Raw genomic sequence first — 16,359 nt, 5'->3', positions numbered from 1 at the left:
TCTATGAAGGCCCTGAGAGCTGTAAAATATTTCCAAGTGATTTAAATGAACTTGGAAGTTCTGAGGGCTTAGGCCCTAATAGAAGATTGTCCCAGTAATATTATGTAAAAATATATAATTATATAATAATATACAACAGTGTATGCTATATAATATAAAATATATATTATATATAGTAATATATATTATAGAAAATATATAATTATATGTTTTACATCATATAGCATAGGATTATGTTGTTTATTTTAGAATGTGTACCTAATTCATAAAATACAATTTATATATGAAGTGTTTGTATGCATAATTAACTACTGTGTATTCTCTCTACACACTATATTCTATATATTTTATGTATGTGTGCGCACATACATATGCACATTAATACATAAATATCTATGTATGTGTATAGACAAATGTATATATATTAAAAAGTGGGAGAGTTTTGAGTGTAGAAGGCAATTACATGTATGTGTATATGATAAATATATAACATATATATGAAACACATATATATAAAACCAATATAATAAATATATAACACATATATATGAAACACACATATATAAAACCAACATATTTATATATATGTGTTTATATATAAATTATATATAAAAATACATTTAAAATAGAAAATACATGGAAAACCCTCTGCCTCCTCCCCCAGGTGTGTGCACAAGACACCAAGGCCAGGTTACAAACACTCTGCACTTTATTTCCACACTCCCAAGGCCCAAACGGGGCCTTCCTGCCCATTCCCACCCCCTGGAGTCCGTGTGTATCCCACAGAAGGGCTTCATGAATCCCACGGGCAGGGCCCCCTGAATCCCATGGAAGGGCTCCCTGAATCCCATGGGACAGGATCCCTGAATCCCTTGGGAAGGGCTCCATGAATCCCACAGGAAAAGCTCCCCTGAATCCCATGGAAAGGCTCCCTGGATGCCATGGAAGGGCTGAGGGCCCTCACAAGGCGTCGTAGTCGTCGTCGTCCTCGTGCTTCCTCTTGAGCGGGTTGGGGTCGGCGGCGCCGGGCGGGACCATGTTGGTGGTGATCAGGATGTTCTTGGGGCCGATCAGGGATGGGTTGATCAGGACATTCTGCACCGTGGGAGTGGTGGGAGTGGCTGTGGGAATCATGGAAAGGCATCACTGAAAGCTTGGAGCAATCCCTGGGTTATTCCAGGCTCATCCCAAGAGGGAGGATGGGGAAATGCTGGGGGGAGAGGGAAACAGGAGCCAGGGTGGGAGGGAGCTGCCCAGGATGGTGATGTTCTGGCTGCCACTGCTGTGCTGGGAATGGGAATTAACACTGGAAGTTCCTGGAATGAGGGATAGGGGGAGAATTTCCTATCAGCTTGGCCAGAGCAGCTGTGGCTGCCCCATCCCTGGAAGTGTTCCAGGCCAGCTTGGAGCAGTATGGAAGCTGTCTCTGTCCATGGCAGGGGCTGGGAGTGGATGAGCTTCTCCCTCCCAGCCCAAGCAGGCTGTGGCTGTGTGGTTATCCCTGTTCCAGCCCCAGGAGTACCTGATTTCCCAGCAGGCTGTGAGGACGGGATCTGGACAGTGAAGCGCTGCCCTGCCAGCGACACCGGCGCTCCCACCTTGGCTGACACCGACACGGTCTGGGCTGAGGGGGTACCTGGGTTCCACACAAACCACCAAAATAAATCAGAATAAATCCAGAAACACTCCTGCAACTCCCTCCCAAGTGGAAGCTGTTATTAGGCACAGTGGGAATGCACAGGAACACAAGGACACGAGGTATAAGGATCAGATTTCCAGGCAGAGCTGCACATTTGATCATTTTCCTACATTCACCCCCGCCTTAAAGAATTCCAGACTATAAACATACATATTTTACATAACTTTACATAATTTTTAGGGCATAGCTGTAAATTTTAAGATCCTTTTAAAAATTGATATTTCCCCAGTGCTATGTAATTCAGCATCATACTGACATTGAGGAAAATAACCCTAAATTTTAGTGAAGTTCTTGAATAGTCCCTTAAATAAAGAATTTATCACAAATACAAAACATCTGTAATGCATTTACATTTAAATGTTATTGTAATAATAAATATTAATTTATCAAATTAACTTTCTGATGATGTCACAGTCCCTGGCATTCCCTCAGGGGCTGAAAAGTGTTTTAAATTATTCCTCCTTATTTTTCCTTCCTAAAATGAAGGTGGGAATCCCCTGTGGAGCTGTTCCCTACCCAAAGTGGGAGTGCTGGGCCTGCTGCTCACGGCGCCCACGCTCAGGCGAGGGACTGTGATCCTGCCTGCTGTGGAGGAGACCTGTGGAGAGAGAATCAGGGAATGAGGGAATGGCCTGGAATAAACAGGAAAGTCCCCCCACAGTGAGGCATTCAGGGCTTCACAGCAAAGGAAATATTTTCCCTCTAAAGTAGAAACAACTGAGGTGGAAGTAACAAATACTCTTTAATATCTACACCAAAGCCTGACGTGTGCTTCTGACAACCTGACATTAAACCTGACAGTTCCTCCTGGACATGAGGAGGAATTTCTTCAGGGAAAGGGTGGGCAGGCTTTGGAAGGGAGGTGCTGGAGTCCCCATCCCTGGAGGTGCCCAGGGAATGACTGGATGTGGCACTCAGTGCTCTGGCACAGGCTGGATTTGATGATCCTGGAGAGCTTTACCAGCCTCTATGATTCTGGGTTTCTGCAGTATTTCTTTCACACTATGATATTCCAATACCTGAAATGTTCCCATATTTTAAAATTTCCCACATTTCCAAATTTCCATTTTAAACCAACCAACAACAGATGGCAAACCCAGCCTGGAGACCTCCGAGCTGACACACATAGGCCAATATTCACCCCCACCTTTCAGAGCTGTGGAAAACTGCAATTTAACACCACTCCCACCCCCCCAGGGGTGCATCCCCAATCCCTGAGCCATCCTTACCTTCTTCTGCAGGGATTTCAGGCGGTAGTTGGGGGCAGTCAGGCAGTACCTGTCGGGCGGCAGCCGCGGGCCCGAGTACGGTTTGATCAGCGGCAGCGGTGTCTGGTTCTTCTGGCGGGCAATGTCCAGCAGGAACTGCAGAGACACGGCCACAGCCCCAGGTCTGGGCACATCCCCATGTCCTGGTGATATCCCTGTGCCCCACTGACATGCCAATGTCCCACTGACATCCCGATGTCCCACTGACATCCCTGTGTCTGGGCACATCCCTGTGTCCTGGTGACATCCCCATGTCCCTGCCTCTTCCCCGTGTCCCAGTGACATCCCCATGTCCAGTCAGATTCCTGTGTCCCAGCCTCATCCCTGTGTCCTGGACACATCCCAGTGTTCTGGCCACATCCCCATGTCCTGGTGACATCCCTGTGTCCCAGTGATATCCCAGTGTCCTGGTCTCATCCCTGTGTCCCACTGACATCTCTGTGTCCAGGCCTCAACCCTGTGTCCTGGCCACATCCTCATGTCCTGGTGACATCCCCATGTTCTGCCCTCTTTCCATGTGTCCCAGTAACATCCCCGTGTCCCAGCCACATCCCTGTGTCCCTGTGACATCCCCGTGTCCTGGTGCCAGCCGTCCTGGTGCCAGCCCCATGTCCCTGCCCATCCCCATGTCCCAGTGCCATCCCCGTATCCCCGGCCACGCGGGCGGCGCTCACGTCGCGGGGCGGGGGCGATGTGAAGGACTGGTCGGTGCGGCACTGGATCGCCAGCCGCACGTCATCCGCGTCCACGCTCGACTTCTTGGCGTGGCTCGAGTAGATCTTGGCGTCCTCCAGGATGGTGGTGACGTATCCTGGGGGAAATGGGCTCTGGGTTCCATCAAATACTCCCCAGCCCCGTCCTGCTCTCACCCGGCTGGCACTGAAACCTCTGCGGGTACTGCTCAGAGTGCCCGAGGGCAGCACTGATGGGATAACGGGAAGGAATTCTTCCCTGCCAGGCCCTGGCACAGCGACCCAAAGCAGCTGTAGCTGCCTCTGCATCCCTGGAAGTGTCCAAGGTCAAGCTGGACGTGGCTTGGAGCTCCCTGGGACAGAGGAAGGTGCCCCTGCCCAAACCATGCTGTGTTTGTGATTCTGTGATTAAAGAGTCACAAAATTTCAGCTGGAAAAGATCTCCGCGGTCACCAGGCCTGACAGGGGAGCTCCCGCGGAAACACGGACTCACAGAGCACTCCCTGCTCCAGACAACACTTCCCCGCTCCACCCAACTCTTCCTTGCCCCACACAACCCTTCCCTGCTCCACCCGCGGCTTCCCCGCGCACTTCCCGCCCGGCCCCGCTTACTGTAGGCGAACTCCAGCATCTGGTTGATGACGCGCGGCTCGTATTCGGTGATGCCCATGTCCTTGAGGATCTGCGCCATCACCTGCGGGGGGGACACAGGCACGGCTCAGCCTCCCGGTGCCCCTCGGTCCCACCCGGATCCCCCCGGGCCCCGCGGTACCTGCGCGTCTTTAGGGGCGCTCTTGGGAGACGCCATCTTGGCCGCCTCCATCGTTTCCGGTCATGTGACAAAAGGGGCGCGGCTACGGCGGCCGGGACGGCGGTGTTGCTATGGAGACGCGGCCTAGCGGGGTTGCCAAGGAGATGCGGCCTAGCGAGGTTGCCGTGGAGATGCGGCCTTGCCGGTCAGAAATTCACGTTACTATAAATATTCATGAGGAAAAACATGCACAGACCAAATCTGCTGGATTCAAGTGACTGTTTTCCCACTTCCCCTGCTGCAGACAGCCCAGTGCGCCCCATCTGCCCTGTGGTGATGCAGGAGAGGATGTTTTGTAATTTCATTAATAGCTCTGAAGTCACTTTTTAAAGTGCCAGCAATCCCAGGATTAACTAAAAATGACAGTGTATTCCCACTGTTCTGAAAATAACAAGTTCCACTTTGGAAGCAAATTTAAAAGCTTTTTAAAGCTGGTTTTCATGGCAGCTGACTGGATTTGGAAGCCACTTAGAGCACATTCCATGTGAGTTTTGACAAAGTTTCTCACTTTCTGAGGCAAAACAGAACCAAAAATAAAGTTTTGTTGTGATTTTGTCGGGCAGGCGATCAGCAGTGTTGGAGAAGCAGTTGCAATCTGTTATAACCCGGTATGGTTGAACTGCAGCCAGGTCTGGAGGAAGAGGATGGGCTGGGGACTCTCATCCCAGCTCCTCAGAGACAGGGACAAACCAAGAGGACAAACCAAGAGCTGCTCCCTCTGATCCTCCCTGTGGAACATTCCAGCAGCAGCTCTGGTGCTCCCCATCCACACACAGGCAGGCATTCAGCACCTGGATCAGCCAACCTGGCTGGAGACACATCCCAGCCCTGCCCTGGGTTTGGGACCAGCCTGGGGGAGCAGGAGCAGCCCCACAGCTCCAGCAGCGCCTGGAGGAGCTGGAAAACCCTCACCCAGCACGAGGGGCAGGCATGGGATCCCTGTGCCAGAATTCTGTGCTAAGGCAGCTCCCAGGCCAAGTCATTTGACTTCCATGAGTCAGAATGTGTTACACAAAAACATCCTGGGAGGGGGGAGGGAGGAGGAATTCCAGACACTGACCTTCGACAACAAACTAAATCCTCTTTTCTTTCCTTGTTTTAGGAAAGAGGGGGAGAGCAGCTCTTCCAGAGGCTGGGATCAGGCTGGAGCTCAGCACATGGAGCTGTGGGCTGTCACACATTCCTGAGGCAGGAAAGAAAATGATGGTTTGAATCCCCACTTCCATAGGGCTTGGGATTTATCCTTAAAACCAGTGCAGGGCTTTTTGCCCTCTCTGTGCCACCTTCTCCACTCGCCACAGGTGACTTTCCACACTGGGAAGCACAACCAGGAGTTCCTTGCAGGATTTCTGCAAGGAAAGCGGCAGGAAAAGGCAGAGAGAGGGAGTTACTACAGGGCAGCCACCTGTAGTACCCCCCTCCAGGCCCTGCCCCCTCCCCGGGACCCCCTCCTCGGGAGGGGGCCCTGCAAAATTTCTGTGAGACTTTGATTTCAGTGAGTTTGCAGAGCTGAGACCTGGTATGGTAAGAGCCATTAGCTGCAGCCATGTGATGGGAAGCAAAAGCCCTGTTTTACCCAATCCTTTCTCTCAAGATGTGTTGAATCTAACATGAAGCAACATGAGAAACGGTGCAAATGGAGCCAGAGTACTGGGGAGCTTTCCCCCCAGTCTGCTCAGGGAATAATGGAGTGAGGGCCAATGTGTTGGAGCTGCTGGGAGCACCTGAGAAGGTGGGGGAGAACAGCATCATGGATGGCTGATCTCCCTTCCCGTGGGTGAAAGAAAGTGGGAAAAATGTTGCTGGTGACACGGAGCACATGTCCCTTTGCTTAAATAGTCCCATCTCTCACAGAGGAAAGTATCTGTGACTCTGAGATGTGACTCCTTGGGTTTTTTCTTCAATCCAGAAGGGTGTATATCCAAAGAGATGAATTGGGGGAACAGGTTTCTTCACATACAAGGGATGTTTTTCCATCTTGCTTTAAAAAAAAAACAAAACCAGTTTGTCAGCCTTTACTCAGTTCAGCTCCATTTGCTCAAAACATAGCAGCTTCCATCATTATCTCTCTTAGCTCATAATATTTATTGCCATTAGAAAATTTGATACAGGATTACCAAAGATAGCTTCATTATCAATGACAATAAATACCTATGCAAATGTAGCACCAGAAGCATGGGGAGGGTTGTTATTATTATTTAATTTTTTTTTCTTTGCCAAATCTCCCTGGTTTAACAGTGAACTCTGAGGCAGATAATTTGTTTGGCAAACCGTTGATGAAGAATTTTCTCTCTTTGACCAAATGAATCAAGATGTGGCACAACTGTCATCTCTGTGGAAATCCAAGACTACTTTTCATTCTTGCACACCTTTGCCTTCCCAGTGATGTGTATAATGCAAGACAGACATATCTTTCTGAATATTTATAACACAGATGTGATATGGTTTAAACTGAGCTGCAGCCATCAAGAGGATGTAAACTCTATTTCCACTGGATGTCACTCTTAGCTTAGGGCTGTGGGAGCTTAACACTAAGGGGTTGTCTGCATCAGTCTGATACCTGTTGGTTTGTTTAGATTTTTTAAAGATGTTTATTTAACCTCATGGTTCTAAGTGTATTTTTTTAAGGAGAAAAAGTGCTAAAGATGGTAATGATGATATGTTGAGTTAGTTTTTACTTGTGTGATTCTAGCATATTTCTGAAGGGGTAACGAATTTGTGAAACATCACAGCGTAGAGATGCCCTTGGATAAAATTCTCAGGTCTATTTCAAACAATTCCCCTGTGCTTGGGAGACTTGATACTACTCTGCAATAAATTTCCTTTTATATATATATATTTGATATCTAACCTTTCCTTATTTAGTTTCTTTGCTTACAACTATGTTTTTTGGGGGGGGGGCAGGGTTTGTGATTTTGGGATTTTTAAATGTTTTTAGTTTTCATTCTTTGGGGTTTTTTTTGTGAAGGTTTTTTTGTTTGTTTGTGCTTTATGTTGGTTTGGTTTGGGGGGATTTTTTTTGTTTGCAATTGTAGCTTTTCCACAGCCAAACACAGAAGTAGCTGTCATGGAATGGACAACATTGCATTCCCTTCCACCACTTCCTTATGTAAATTCAGTACACAAGAGAGACTTGACCCTGGTAAATACACTCTCAAAAGTTATTTTGGGTCATGCCAATGAGCTAAACTGCTTATTAATTGATGTTCTGTAACGCTCTACTAGAAGCAGCAATTTAAAATATATCACACATAGGTTTTATATGTCACATATAGGTTTTGGTTGCCTATGTTTCATTAAGTTGTAACAGGATGCTCCTGATTCTGGGGTGTTTTATTTTGCACTGCTCTTCAGGGTTGCACAGAACAGCACAAAACTGCCCCTCTGTAATTACATTTCAATGACACAGCTCAGAAATTTGGCTCTTTATTTTGACAGCCACAATGTCATAATATATTGGTCACAAACAAGCTTGGAAATTAATGTTCCTCTAAGGTGAGTTGTGAAGTTCATGTCTTTGATACTTAAATGTCACCTGACTTTGATTCAAAGAGCAGAGGGGATCAAATTTATATGGATGTAGGAGCCTCCCTCCCCTCCCTGTATCCATATCACAGGAAACACTTATGTGGGCTGGAAGGAAAGTTCCATGAATGAATTTGGAAGTTCTGTTCCCTGCTGGCTTTTTCTCCCACAGAGCTGGTGCAAGCACCTGATGCAAGCCTAAAGAAAGATGTTAAGTGTCCCAACCTGCTTTAACTTAGTTTTTCATTTGTCAGTGATATTTCCTCCGTGTATGTCCCAAAATGCCAAATCAGAGTGTTTGTATTCTGTTGCGTGTGATGCCATTTCCTGTTTCACCTATCCCAACTCCTCAGGTGCGCCCACCTCTGCTTTCCTCTTTGTCCTCCTGCTAAGAGCTGTCCATCAATCTTAACATTGCAGCAAGGGCGTCGTGTGGTTGGCAGAATTTCAAAACACGCTCCTCAGGTCCGGGCTCATTGGCCTGTCCAAGTGTCTTTATCTCTTGAGCCTTCCCCTCCTCCCACCTGGTTGGCCCTTACCTGTCCCTTCCCCTCTTCCCCTCCCTCTGTCCCCGGGGCTTAAAAGGAGACGAGAGCACGCGGTCCGTCTGCTGCCTCTGCTCCAGAAGCACGGGTTAGACTGGCCGGGCACGTCCCACGCAGAAATATTTGGATTAATATTCCTTATATTGGCATCCAAACCTGTGGCTGCACAAAATTGCAGCCCCAGAAGGAATCTCAGAACCTTGGAAAAGCTTTAAGGCAGCTATGCTGTGGGTGCATAGTTCTCCAGAGAAACTTTGGGACTGCTCCCACAAAAAGCATCGGGGAACGCTCTGCGGCTCTGGAAAATGCAGCTCCTTTCTGGTGAGCGAATTTTCCAGGGGAGAATAGGGGAGCCCCTCCTGCCCTAGGGGCCCTATTCAAAGTGAAGAGACCAGCCTGCCTGATTTTGCCAGCAACAGCTTCGATTTTGGTGAGGTTTTTTGCTCCTTGGGGAATAGAAGCTCAAATTCCGTCTCTGCTGAGAGAGAGACTTGTTCCTTTTTGCTTTTTTTGCGGCGGGGGGCTTGCTCTCTCTCGGTGCACGGGGCGGTTGCGGTTTCTGCTCTCTCTCGGTGCGCGGGGCGGGCGGGAGGCGCTGCTCTCTCTCGGTGCGCGGGGCGGTTGCGGTTTCTGCTCTCTGTCGGGGCGTCGGGGCGCGGGGCGCTGCTCTCTGTCGGGGCGCGGGGCGGCGGGGGGATGCTGCTCTCTCTCGGTGCGTGGGGCGGCGGGGGGATGCTGCTCTCTCTCGGTGCGCGGGGCAGCGGGGGGGATGCTGCTCTCTCTCGGGGCGCGGGGCGCTGCTCTCTCTCGGTGCGCGGGGGTTTCTGCTCTCTCTCGGTGCGCGGGGCGGGGGGCGCTGCTCCCTACACGCGGCGCAGGGGGGCCCCGGTTTCGCTTTGCCGCGCGGTGCCCGGGGGCTGCTCTCTCCACGTGGCGCGGCGGGGCTGCGTTCGCGGGTGGGGGAGGCTTTGTCTGTCTCTCCACGCGGCCGGGGCGGGTCCCCATTCCCTGCTGCTGCTGCTGCCGCGGCAATTTTAAAAGCAGTGTATACAGCTGCATTGTGAAAGCTTTCGTCTGATGGCTATCGCTTTTTAACCGGGGTCTTTTTAGAAATCGGTAGCTGATTTCGGCTTTGGAATCGGTCGGCGGGATTTTGTTCTGTGCCATTTACATCTAATATGGGCTCGAAGTTGAGCACAGCGCAAAAAGGAGTGTATTATCATATTGTTGGAATTTTAGTCAGTGCAAATGTAAAGTTCTCTAAAGGAAAATTGAAAGTTTATAAGGTGGCTTTTTCTACACTTCCCACAAACTTCTCCTGAGGAAGTCCACAATATTCAATTTTGGGATAAAGTAGGGCATGAATTCCCAGTCTGGGAATACTTCTTCAGCTAAATTTGTGTTCTGGAGTTTACAAATTCGAACAAAGGGGATTGGAGAAAAAGCCAAATATCAAGCCATGTACCTCTGCTCTCTCCCTGTGTCTCCCCCTTCCAGCCCTAAACCTCTTACCCCAAAACTTGGTATTTTAAAGAGAGCAAATTCTGATTATGTGCTGGGAAATCGACTCCCTGAGCTCTTTAAAATGCCTGAGTCCCCTTGTCCACAAGGCCCTGGCCAGACCGCGTGGAATATTCTCCAAGACCCTGTGTCTCCCGCTCTGAACCCCAGAGCACGTGTTAGCCTTTCAGAGAGCAGTGATGCCCAAAACGGCCCCCAGTCCCTAGGGGGTACCCAAGATGGAGGATGCCACGTGGCACCCTCTCAAACCTGGTCATCTTCTTCCCAAGATGCCCCTAAGCATCCCAAAATTCCTTCCCCATCCCCCTCCCCTCCTGTTCCTCGTGACACCTTCCCTCCCCCTCCCTTACCTGCTGTACCCTCAGCTCTGCCCCTCTACTCCTCCCAGGGGGCGTGTGCTGATGTGACGTCACCAGGTGTCCCCTCCCCCTGTTCCCACGGTGGGGACACACCCACTGCATGTCCCCAAACCCGTGTCTGTTATCTCAAATATTTCCCATTCAAGGGATACAGCGCAGGAAGCTGTAGACCCAATACAGGGTCCCACTTTGTCATTCGCTCCTGTTCCAAGCCCGCGGTAATGTTACTATTTCTGTAAGTGAAGATGCTTCAAAGACCACATCTGCTGGTCCACTGTTGAAAGTTAAACAAAATAACCTTTGTTATGATTTAGGTGAACCTATGTTAACCACGTCTTCTGTCAATGAGCCTTACAGGTTGCAGCTGACAGAATCACTCCATCTGAAACTGTCACAGACACAGACTGGCATTTTGTCTCTGTCAACCCAGAACAGAAGGGCACTTGGCACCGAATTCATTGTAAGTACATTGTCATCGGGGGCACCAAACACACACCACATGAGATTGAAATTGCTCCAGGAATGACAACACCAGATCCTGAGCAATTCCTTCTCGGGCTGCACTGTTTCCACCCACCCCTGTTTCTTCCTAAAGGACAAATTGTTGCACAAGCTTCCCTGTGCTGTTTTTGCCTAAAGGCACCGAAAAACAAGGGCCCACAGTCGCCCAGGTCCAAGTTATTGGGAAAGACAAACCTAAATTATGGTGTAATGTCAGTGGGGGTGGAGAGTCAAAATGCATTGAGATGCTTGTAGACACAGGTGCAGGCTGCACAGTGATCCCAGCACAAGACTGGCCTGCACACTGGCCTTTGCAAAACGTTGCTGGTCACGTTCAAGGCGTAGGAGGCCTGCAATTGGTGAGACAATCCAAGAACATCATCCAAATTGAAGAACCAAACAGACAATTGGCAAATATCCGTCCATTTGTGTTACATTATTGGGAACCTTTGTTGGGGAGAGATTCAATGGCCCAGTGGGGTGTCACAATTGATATTCCAGACTCTCCACAGCATTTTTGTACAGTGGCCATTGAACAACAGCGCCCCACCCAAAAACTGAAGTGGAAAACAGACAAACCAGTTGAGGTGAAACAGTGGGTGCTCAGTAAACAAAAAATAAAGGTGCTTGAGGAGCTCGTGGAGGACCAGCTGAAAAAGGGTCACATTGTGGAGACCACATGCCAAAATGCAAAGCTGTGTCCAGTATCTAAAAGTACCTCTAAACTGAATTAGGCAAAGTTTGAGAAGAAGCATATTTATGACTAAATGGAAGACATGCTGCTTCTGAAAGATTATTTTTTAAAAAAATAAATACTTTATTTTTGTAAAGCACTTCATTATGGAATGTGATTATACCTTTCGATTTAACTAGGATTCTCTTTGTTCAGAGTAGTTTAACCCATATTCAGAGTGGGAAAAGCTGCTTTTCTTTTCTGTCTGATAAGAATGTTTCCACCAGAAGTGAGCCAGGGTTGCTGCTGGGCTGAGATTGAGTTTTCCTTCATGTTTACTTCTTTGTGTAGGCAAACCCCGGGCAAGTGCGTCACACAGGAAGTCTGGGGAGTTACTCCAGATTTATGCTGATGTAACAGGACACAAGAGAAATGTTTTGACTTTCTGTCCCAAGCAGATGGAATACTGTTAAGTGACAGCTCCAGCAGGAACAGATTTGGGAAGTACTGTTTTAAAGGCTTGTTAAAGGAGAATGTTTTAAAGAAAGGTTGGAAATAGCAGAAATAGGAATCATGTTCTTTCTTCAGGTTTAAATAATGCCTGAGTAGTGCATTACAAGTCCATACTGCTTATAATGCTGGAATACTATCCAGTGGCCTCTGTTTCTCCAGTTTTATTGTTGACTTATCTATTTAAATTTAGACTATAAGGGGGAAAGACCAATGCTAGTACTGATCCAAGATGTGGGTACTCCTGGTCTGTCTGGACTTGTGGAAGGCTGCCTATCCTTGGCTTGTGATCTTCCTGTTCTACTGCTAAAGTACTGAAAGAAAAATATTTGTATTCCTGGAGGAGCTGAGAGAGACCTTATGAATGTGCTAAAAGGCATCAGAGCAGTTTGAAAGCTCTTTGTAAAAAGTAAAACAGAAATGTCGGCTTCTTTCTCTCCACCAGTGTAGTAAATGTCATCAAACTTCCCATTAGTACCATGCTGTGTTTCCCAAGAAGAGAAATGCCATCATGTTCATCCTATTCAATTTTTAAAAATATCTCTCTCTCTGTCTCCTGCTTTAAAGCACTATTGAGAAGACTGGACAAAATTAAACACAGCAATTCAAAAGTCAGATCCATTAGCCAAGATGGAATTGGACTTTCTGCTAAAGGAAGAATGATGAAAAGTATTGACAGAATGAACAGGCTGAGGCTTTCTTTAATCTATATATTGCAGTTTCTTTGTACCACATATTTCCTGGATAAATTTCACTGACTAGAATTTATTTTTTCTGGCCTAATGTTTTCATTTCTTCAATAGCCTTATGCTCCTTTTTGTATAATGCATGTGATATATTAAATAATTCTATTCTGTTTTCTAATCAGTATTTGTTAGCTTCCAGGAGTCAGATCTTATTGCTAGGCAACTAAATCAGAAATCTCCATCTCTGTATGAAGCAGTTTGCTGTATCCATGCTGACCCTGTGCTTATCTATACATACATCTGTAAAATTACCTAAGCTGTAAACATCAAATGTAAACATGCTGTGTATCTTACCCATATGGAATTTATCTTGAAACTGAGTTGTTAATAATCAAAACAGCTTAGAAAAAGGCATAGATTTTCCCCTCCCCCTTTTTAGACATATTTTCCTCACATGTACCTATCTTTAAGAGCAGCCTTAGTGCTGAAAATTATTTCTTTCTTTTGGACTAAAAGAAATAGATTTATTTATTAATCACTGCAATTTTTTTACATCAGGATACTTCCTTAATTTAATGAATGCTTCTGTGAGATTTTGATTAGGGAATGGAAAATGTAAGAATTAATTAATTCCCTGCAGGTTTTTGTATTCTCTTCAACTCTCAATCTGATTTTCTGGATCTTTCTGCATGTTCACATGTACTCAGCAGCTGAGCAACTATGGTTTAAAAAAAAGTCACTGAAAAATACCAAAACTTCAGCATTTTCAATTTGTTCATCTTAGTCTTACTGGTACTGCTCACTAGTTTGTAGAAGCATTTTGTCCTAGTTGTGTATTTTTTGCACCAAGGCACATTTTGAATGATGCACGCATTATGTGAGCATTGCGATTAATCTTACGAATAAATTACTTTAAATAAAGTGTCTACTACTTGTATTTAGGCTATGACAGAAAGACTTTTGTGTACAGCATCCTGCTTTTTTTTTGTCATATTACTTTTAATAACTTTTTCTGTCAAAACTTAGTGTTCTTTATAATGCTGATGTAGTATATTTTTGTGTACTTAGGGCTGCACGAGTGTTAGTCTTCTGCCAGTTCATTAAGTTGGAGGGGATAATCTCCCAGCCAGACAAAGGAAGATATTGAAACTGAAGAAGCAGCCTTGAGGATTTTGGTCATGGTGCTGAGTACCTGGTTCACTGGAGGTCAGCAGTGCACTGTCTTGTCTTAGCTCTCAGTGTAGTGCTTCACAATATTAACCAAAACTAGGATAGAAAAATAACCCTGCTTTGTTTTCAGCAGAGTCAACAGGTCTGTCTTCTCTCCATACTTGATCTGAGTCTGTGCATATTCATCTATCTGTACAGGAATGTGTATCTCACCCTGTGGAAACCAGCAGATACAAGTGAAGCTTCACCCCTTGCTCGTTTGAGCTTTTACTGTGTCAGGGGCTTACATTGGACATGAATTATTTATAACAACACAGGTTTGCAAGGTGGCTGGATAGTAGCAGAAAGAAAATTTTCCAATACACACATCTCATTTGTTGAAAGTTTACTTGCAGATCTTGCTTCTTAATATGTCCACTGAATTAGAAACTTGGACTTATGACACAATGCAGGGCTTTCTTCTGGTATGGAATTGAAGTTTGACCTGAACTTCAGTTTAGGACTTTTAAATGGATTCATTCTTCAATTTAAAATGAAGGAGAAGGGTCACACAGCAAATTATGAGGGAAATTAAAAGAACTGTTTTCTGTGGAATACTCAGTAATTAGTCCATCCCTCTGCCCTGAATGCATCCAGTACTATTAAAAGTAATTACACTAATCATCACAGCATTTAGGCATAGATTACATTCATAAACAAAAAAGAAAATGCTGTTCTAGCATGCCAGTGAAGTCTGCTTTGACAAGTTAATCCAGTATTTAATTAATTAAACAATGGTAGTAAAATATTTAATTGCACTTCAAGGTTTCTATTTCTGTCATCCAACCAGGTGAAAAATTCTGAACTCAACATATGTCAAGCAATGAAAATGCCTCAAGCACATCAAATACCAGCCCATTATACAGATAAATGAAAGAAACTGAGCTGCAATGTTCACAGGTATGAAATATTTGCTTCTTTTTCTGTTCTTTGAGTCTGAAGCAAAAGGGAACTAGCCCTTTCCTCCCCCAACCCAGCCCTGTTTGTAATCTCGTATGACTTTTGCTTTTCAGGTTTTTCAACTAATTTTTAAATTTAGAATAAAAAATCCCCAGCCTGGGTTCCTTCCCCCCACCCCCCCCGGCTGGGTTTTTTTTCCCTCGGTCACAGTCGGTCTGCAAGGTGACATTCATCGCCGGAATTTTGGTGTGGACTGTCCAAGGACCAGGGTTTTCGTCAGGCAGGAGGATTTTTTGGTGGCTCCCGGGACCCATGTTTCCGAGGATCAATGATTGCTGGGGTGTAATCTAGCAGTTGTGATGAGAGTGATGGTGAGTTTGTGTGTAATTTGAGGGGGTGCTAATGGTAGATGAGTGTTGTTTTTTGTGTGCTTTTGTTGTTATAGGTTTCCTGTAACAATAAATCAACATGTAATGAAAACCCAAAAAGGTTATCATCTTGTGGTAATATGTGTTTTGTGTTGTATTGCTCTGTATTGCAGGGTGAACAATGGGTGAATTCTCTCCTCGCTTTGACACCTGGGCTGGCAGGGAGGACACAGTGACCTCGGCCGCCGATGCTGCCTGTGCCATCACCTGGCACTGCCGTGCTTGATGAAAGTAATTTCGCTGGGATTTTTCTCCTGAGAAGCCTAAAAACAGAAATGAAACCAATAACAACCTTCTGGCTGTGGAGTATGGGCTGGAGATGGTTTAGCAACAGGGCCATCTTGGATTGGTTTCCTGTGCACTGTTTCTACTTCATGACCAATCATGGTCCAGCTGGGTTGGGGCTGTGAGCAGTCCCAGGTATTTATTATTCATTCCTTTCCAGCTCTCTGATGTCTCCTTGCTCTTTTAGTATAGTTCTAATATAGGAATTTCTTTTAATATAATAAAGATAATAAAATAATAATTTAGCCTTTTGGTAGGTGGAGTCAAGATTCTCGTCTCTTCCGTCGTCCTGGGGCCCCTCAAACACCACCACAATCACTGGCTTAAGTCGTTTTGGGCAGCACCAAATAAAATAAAACCTAATAGTTTTTCTATTTTTTAAGCATTTATTTTATTTTACTGTATTGTATTTTTTTTAATTTTAAAGTTATTCTTTAATTTAAAAAAATTGAAAACTGTATAAATACAATAATAAAAAGTAATTAATAATATAAATAATATATAAATAATAATAAAATACAATAATATTAAATAATTAAATAAATTTTAAAAACCCCAAAAAAACGCCAAACCGTTAAGTGCTGTAAAAGTAAGTGCTGTAATGTGAAACTGTACTGTGAAACTGTAATGCAGTATGTAAAACTGTAATGTAATGTGAGAGTGTAAATCTGTAATGTGTACTGTGTTGTAAAGCACGACTATTGTAAAACTGCCGTAAAAGCGCAACTGTTGTTAAAGTGTCGTAAA

At 45.6% G+C, this 16,359-nt stretch overlaps 1 protein-coding gene and 1 long non-coding RNA gene across 3 annotated transcripts; one reads left to right on the top strand and one right to left on the bottom strand.

Moving 5' to 3' along the window:
- Positions 1–691: 691 nt before the first annotated feature.
- On the bottom strand, positions 692–4,581 carry TAF9B (TATA-box binding protein associated factor 9b). The gene is made up of 7 exons (XM_071442216.1): positions 4,432–4,581; positions 4,272–4,353; positions 3,642–3,778; positions 2,929–3,063; positions 2,216–2,297; positions 1,523–1,636; positions 692–1,121 (listed from the first exon to the last, which is right to left on the bottom strand). The coding sequence occupies exons 1-7, from the start codon at positions 4,480–4,482 to the stop codon at positions 961–963; spliced, it is 762 nt and encodes a 253-aa protein (XP_071298317.1). The 5' UTR covers positions 4,483–4,581; the 3' UTR covers positions 692–960.
- Positions 4,582–9,518: 4,937 nt separating this feature from the next.
- LOC139597186 (uncharacterized) lies at positions 9,519–15,945 on the top strand. Of its 2 annotated transcripts, XR_011681543.1 has the most exons (5): positions 9,519–10,880; positions 13,859–13,996; positions 14,790–14,899; positions 15,013–15,270; positions 15,441–15,945. It is a non-coding gene; the product is annotated as an uncharacterized lncRNA (long non-coding RNA). The 2 variants fall into 2 exon arrangements; XR_011681544.1 differs by lacking the exon at positions 15,013–15,270 and having other exon boundaries at positions 9,539–10,880.
- Positions 15,946–16,359: the final 414 nt, after the last annotated feature.

This window comes from Agelaius tricolor, unplaced genomic scaffold (genome assembly GCF_023055355.1).
Source record: "Agelaius tricolor isolate 1412-34295 unplaced genomic scaffold, bAgeTri1.0.p SCAF_17, whole genome shotgun sequence".
In the NCBI taxonomy this organism is placed as follows: Eukaryota; Metazoa; Chordata; class Aves; order Passeriformes; family Icteridae; genus Agelaius; species Agelaius tricolor.
The sequence above is the reverse complement of the archived record's forward strand: the minus strand, read 5'-3'. Positions and strand labels throughout refer to the sequence as shown.

Bases quoted from the DNA above. Each gene is read 5' to 3' on its own strand.
- TAF9B (XM_071442216.1), bottom strand. From the start codon at position 4,482: ATGGAGGCGGCCAAGATGGCGTCTCCCAAGAGCGCCCCTAAAGACGCG. The intron at 4,354-4,431 runs GTACCGCGGGGC...TCCCCCCCGCAG, and splicing joins GCGCCCCTAAAGACGCGCAG to GTGATGGCGCAGATCCTCAA. The intron at 3,779-4,271 runs GTAAGCGGGGCC...CATTTCCCCCAG, and splicing joins GATGCTGGAGTTCGCCTACA to GATACGTCACCACCATCCTG.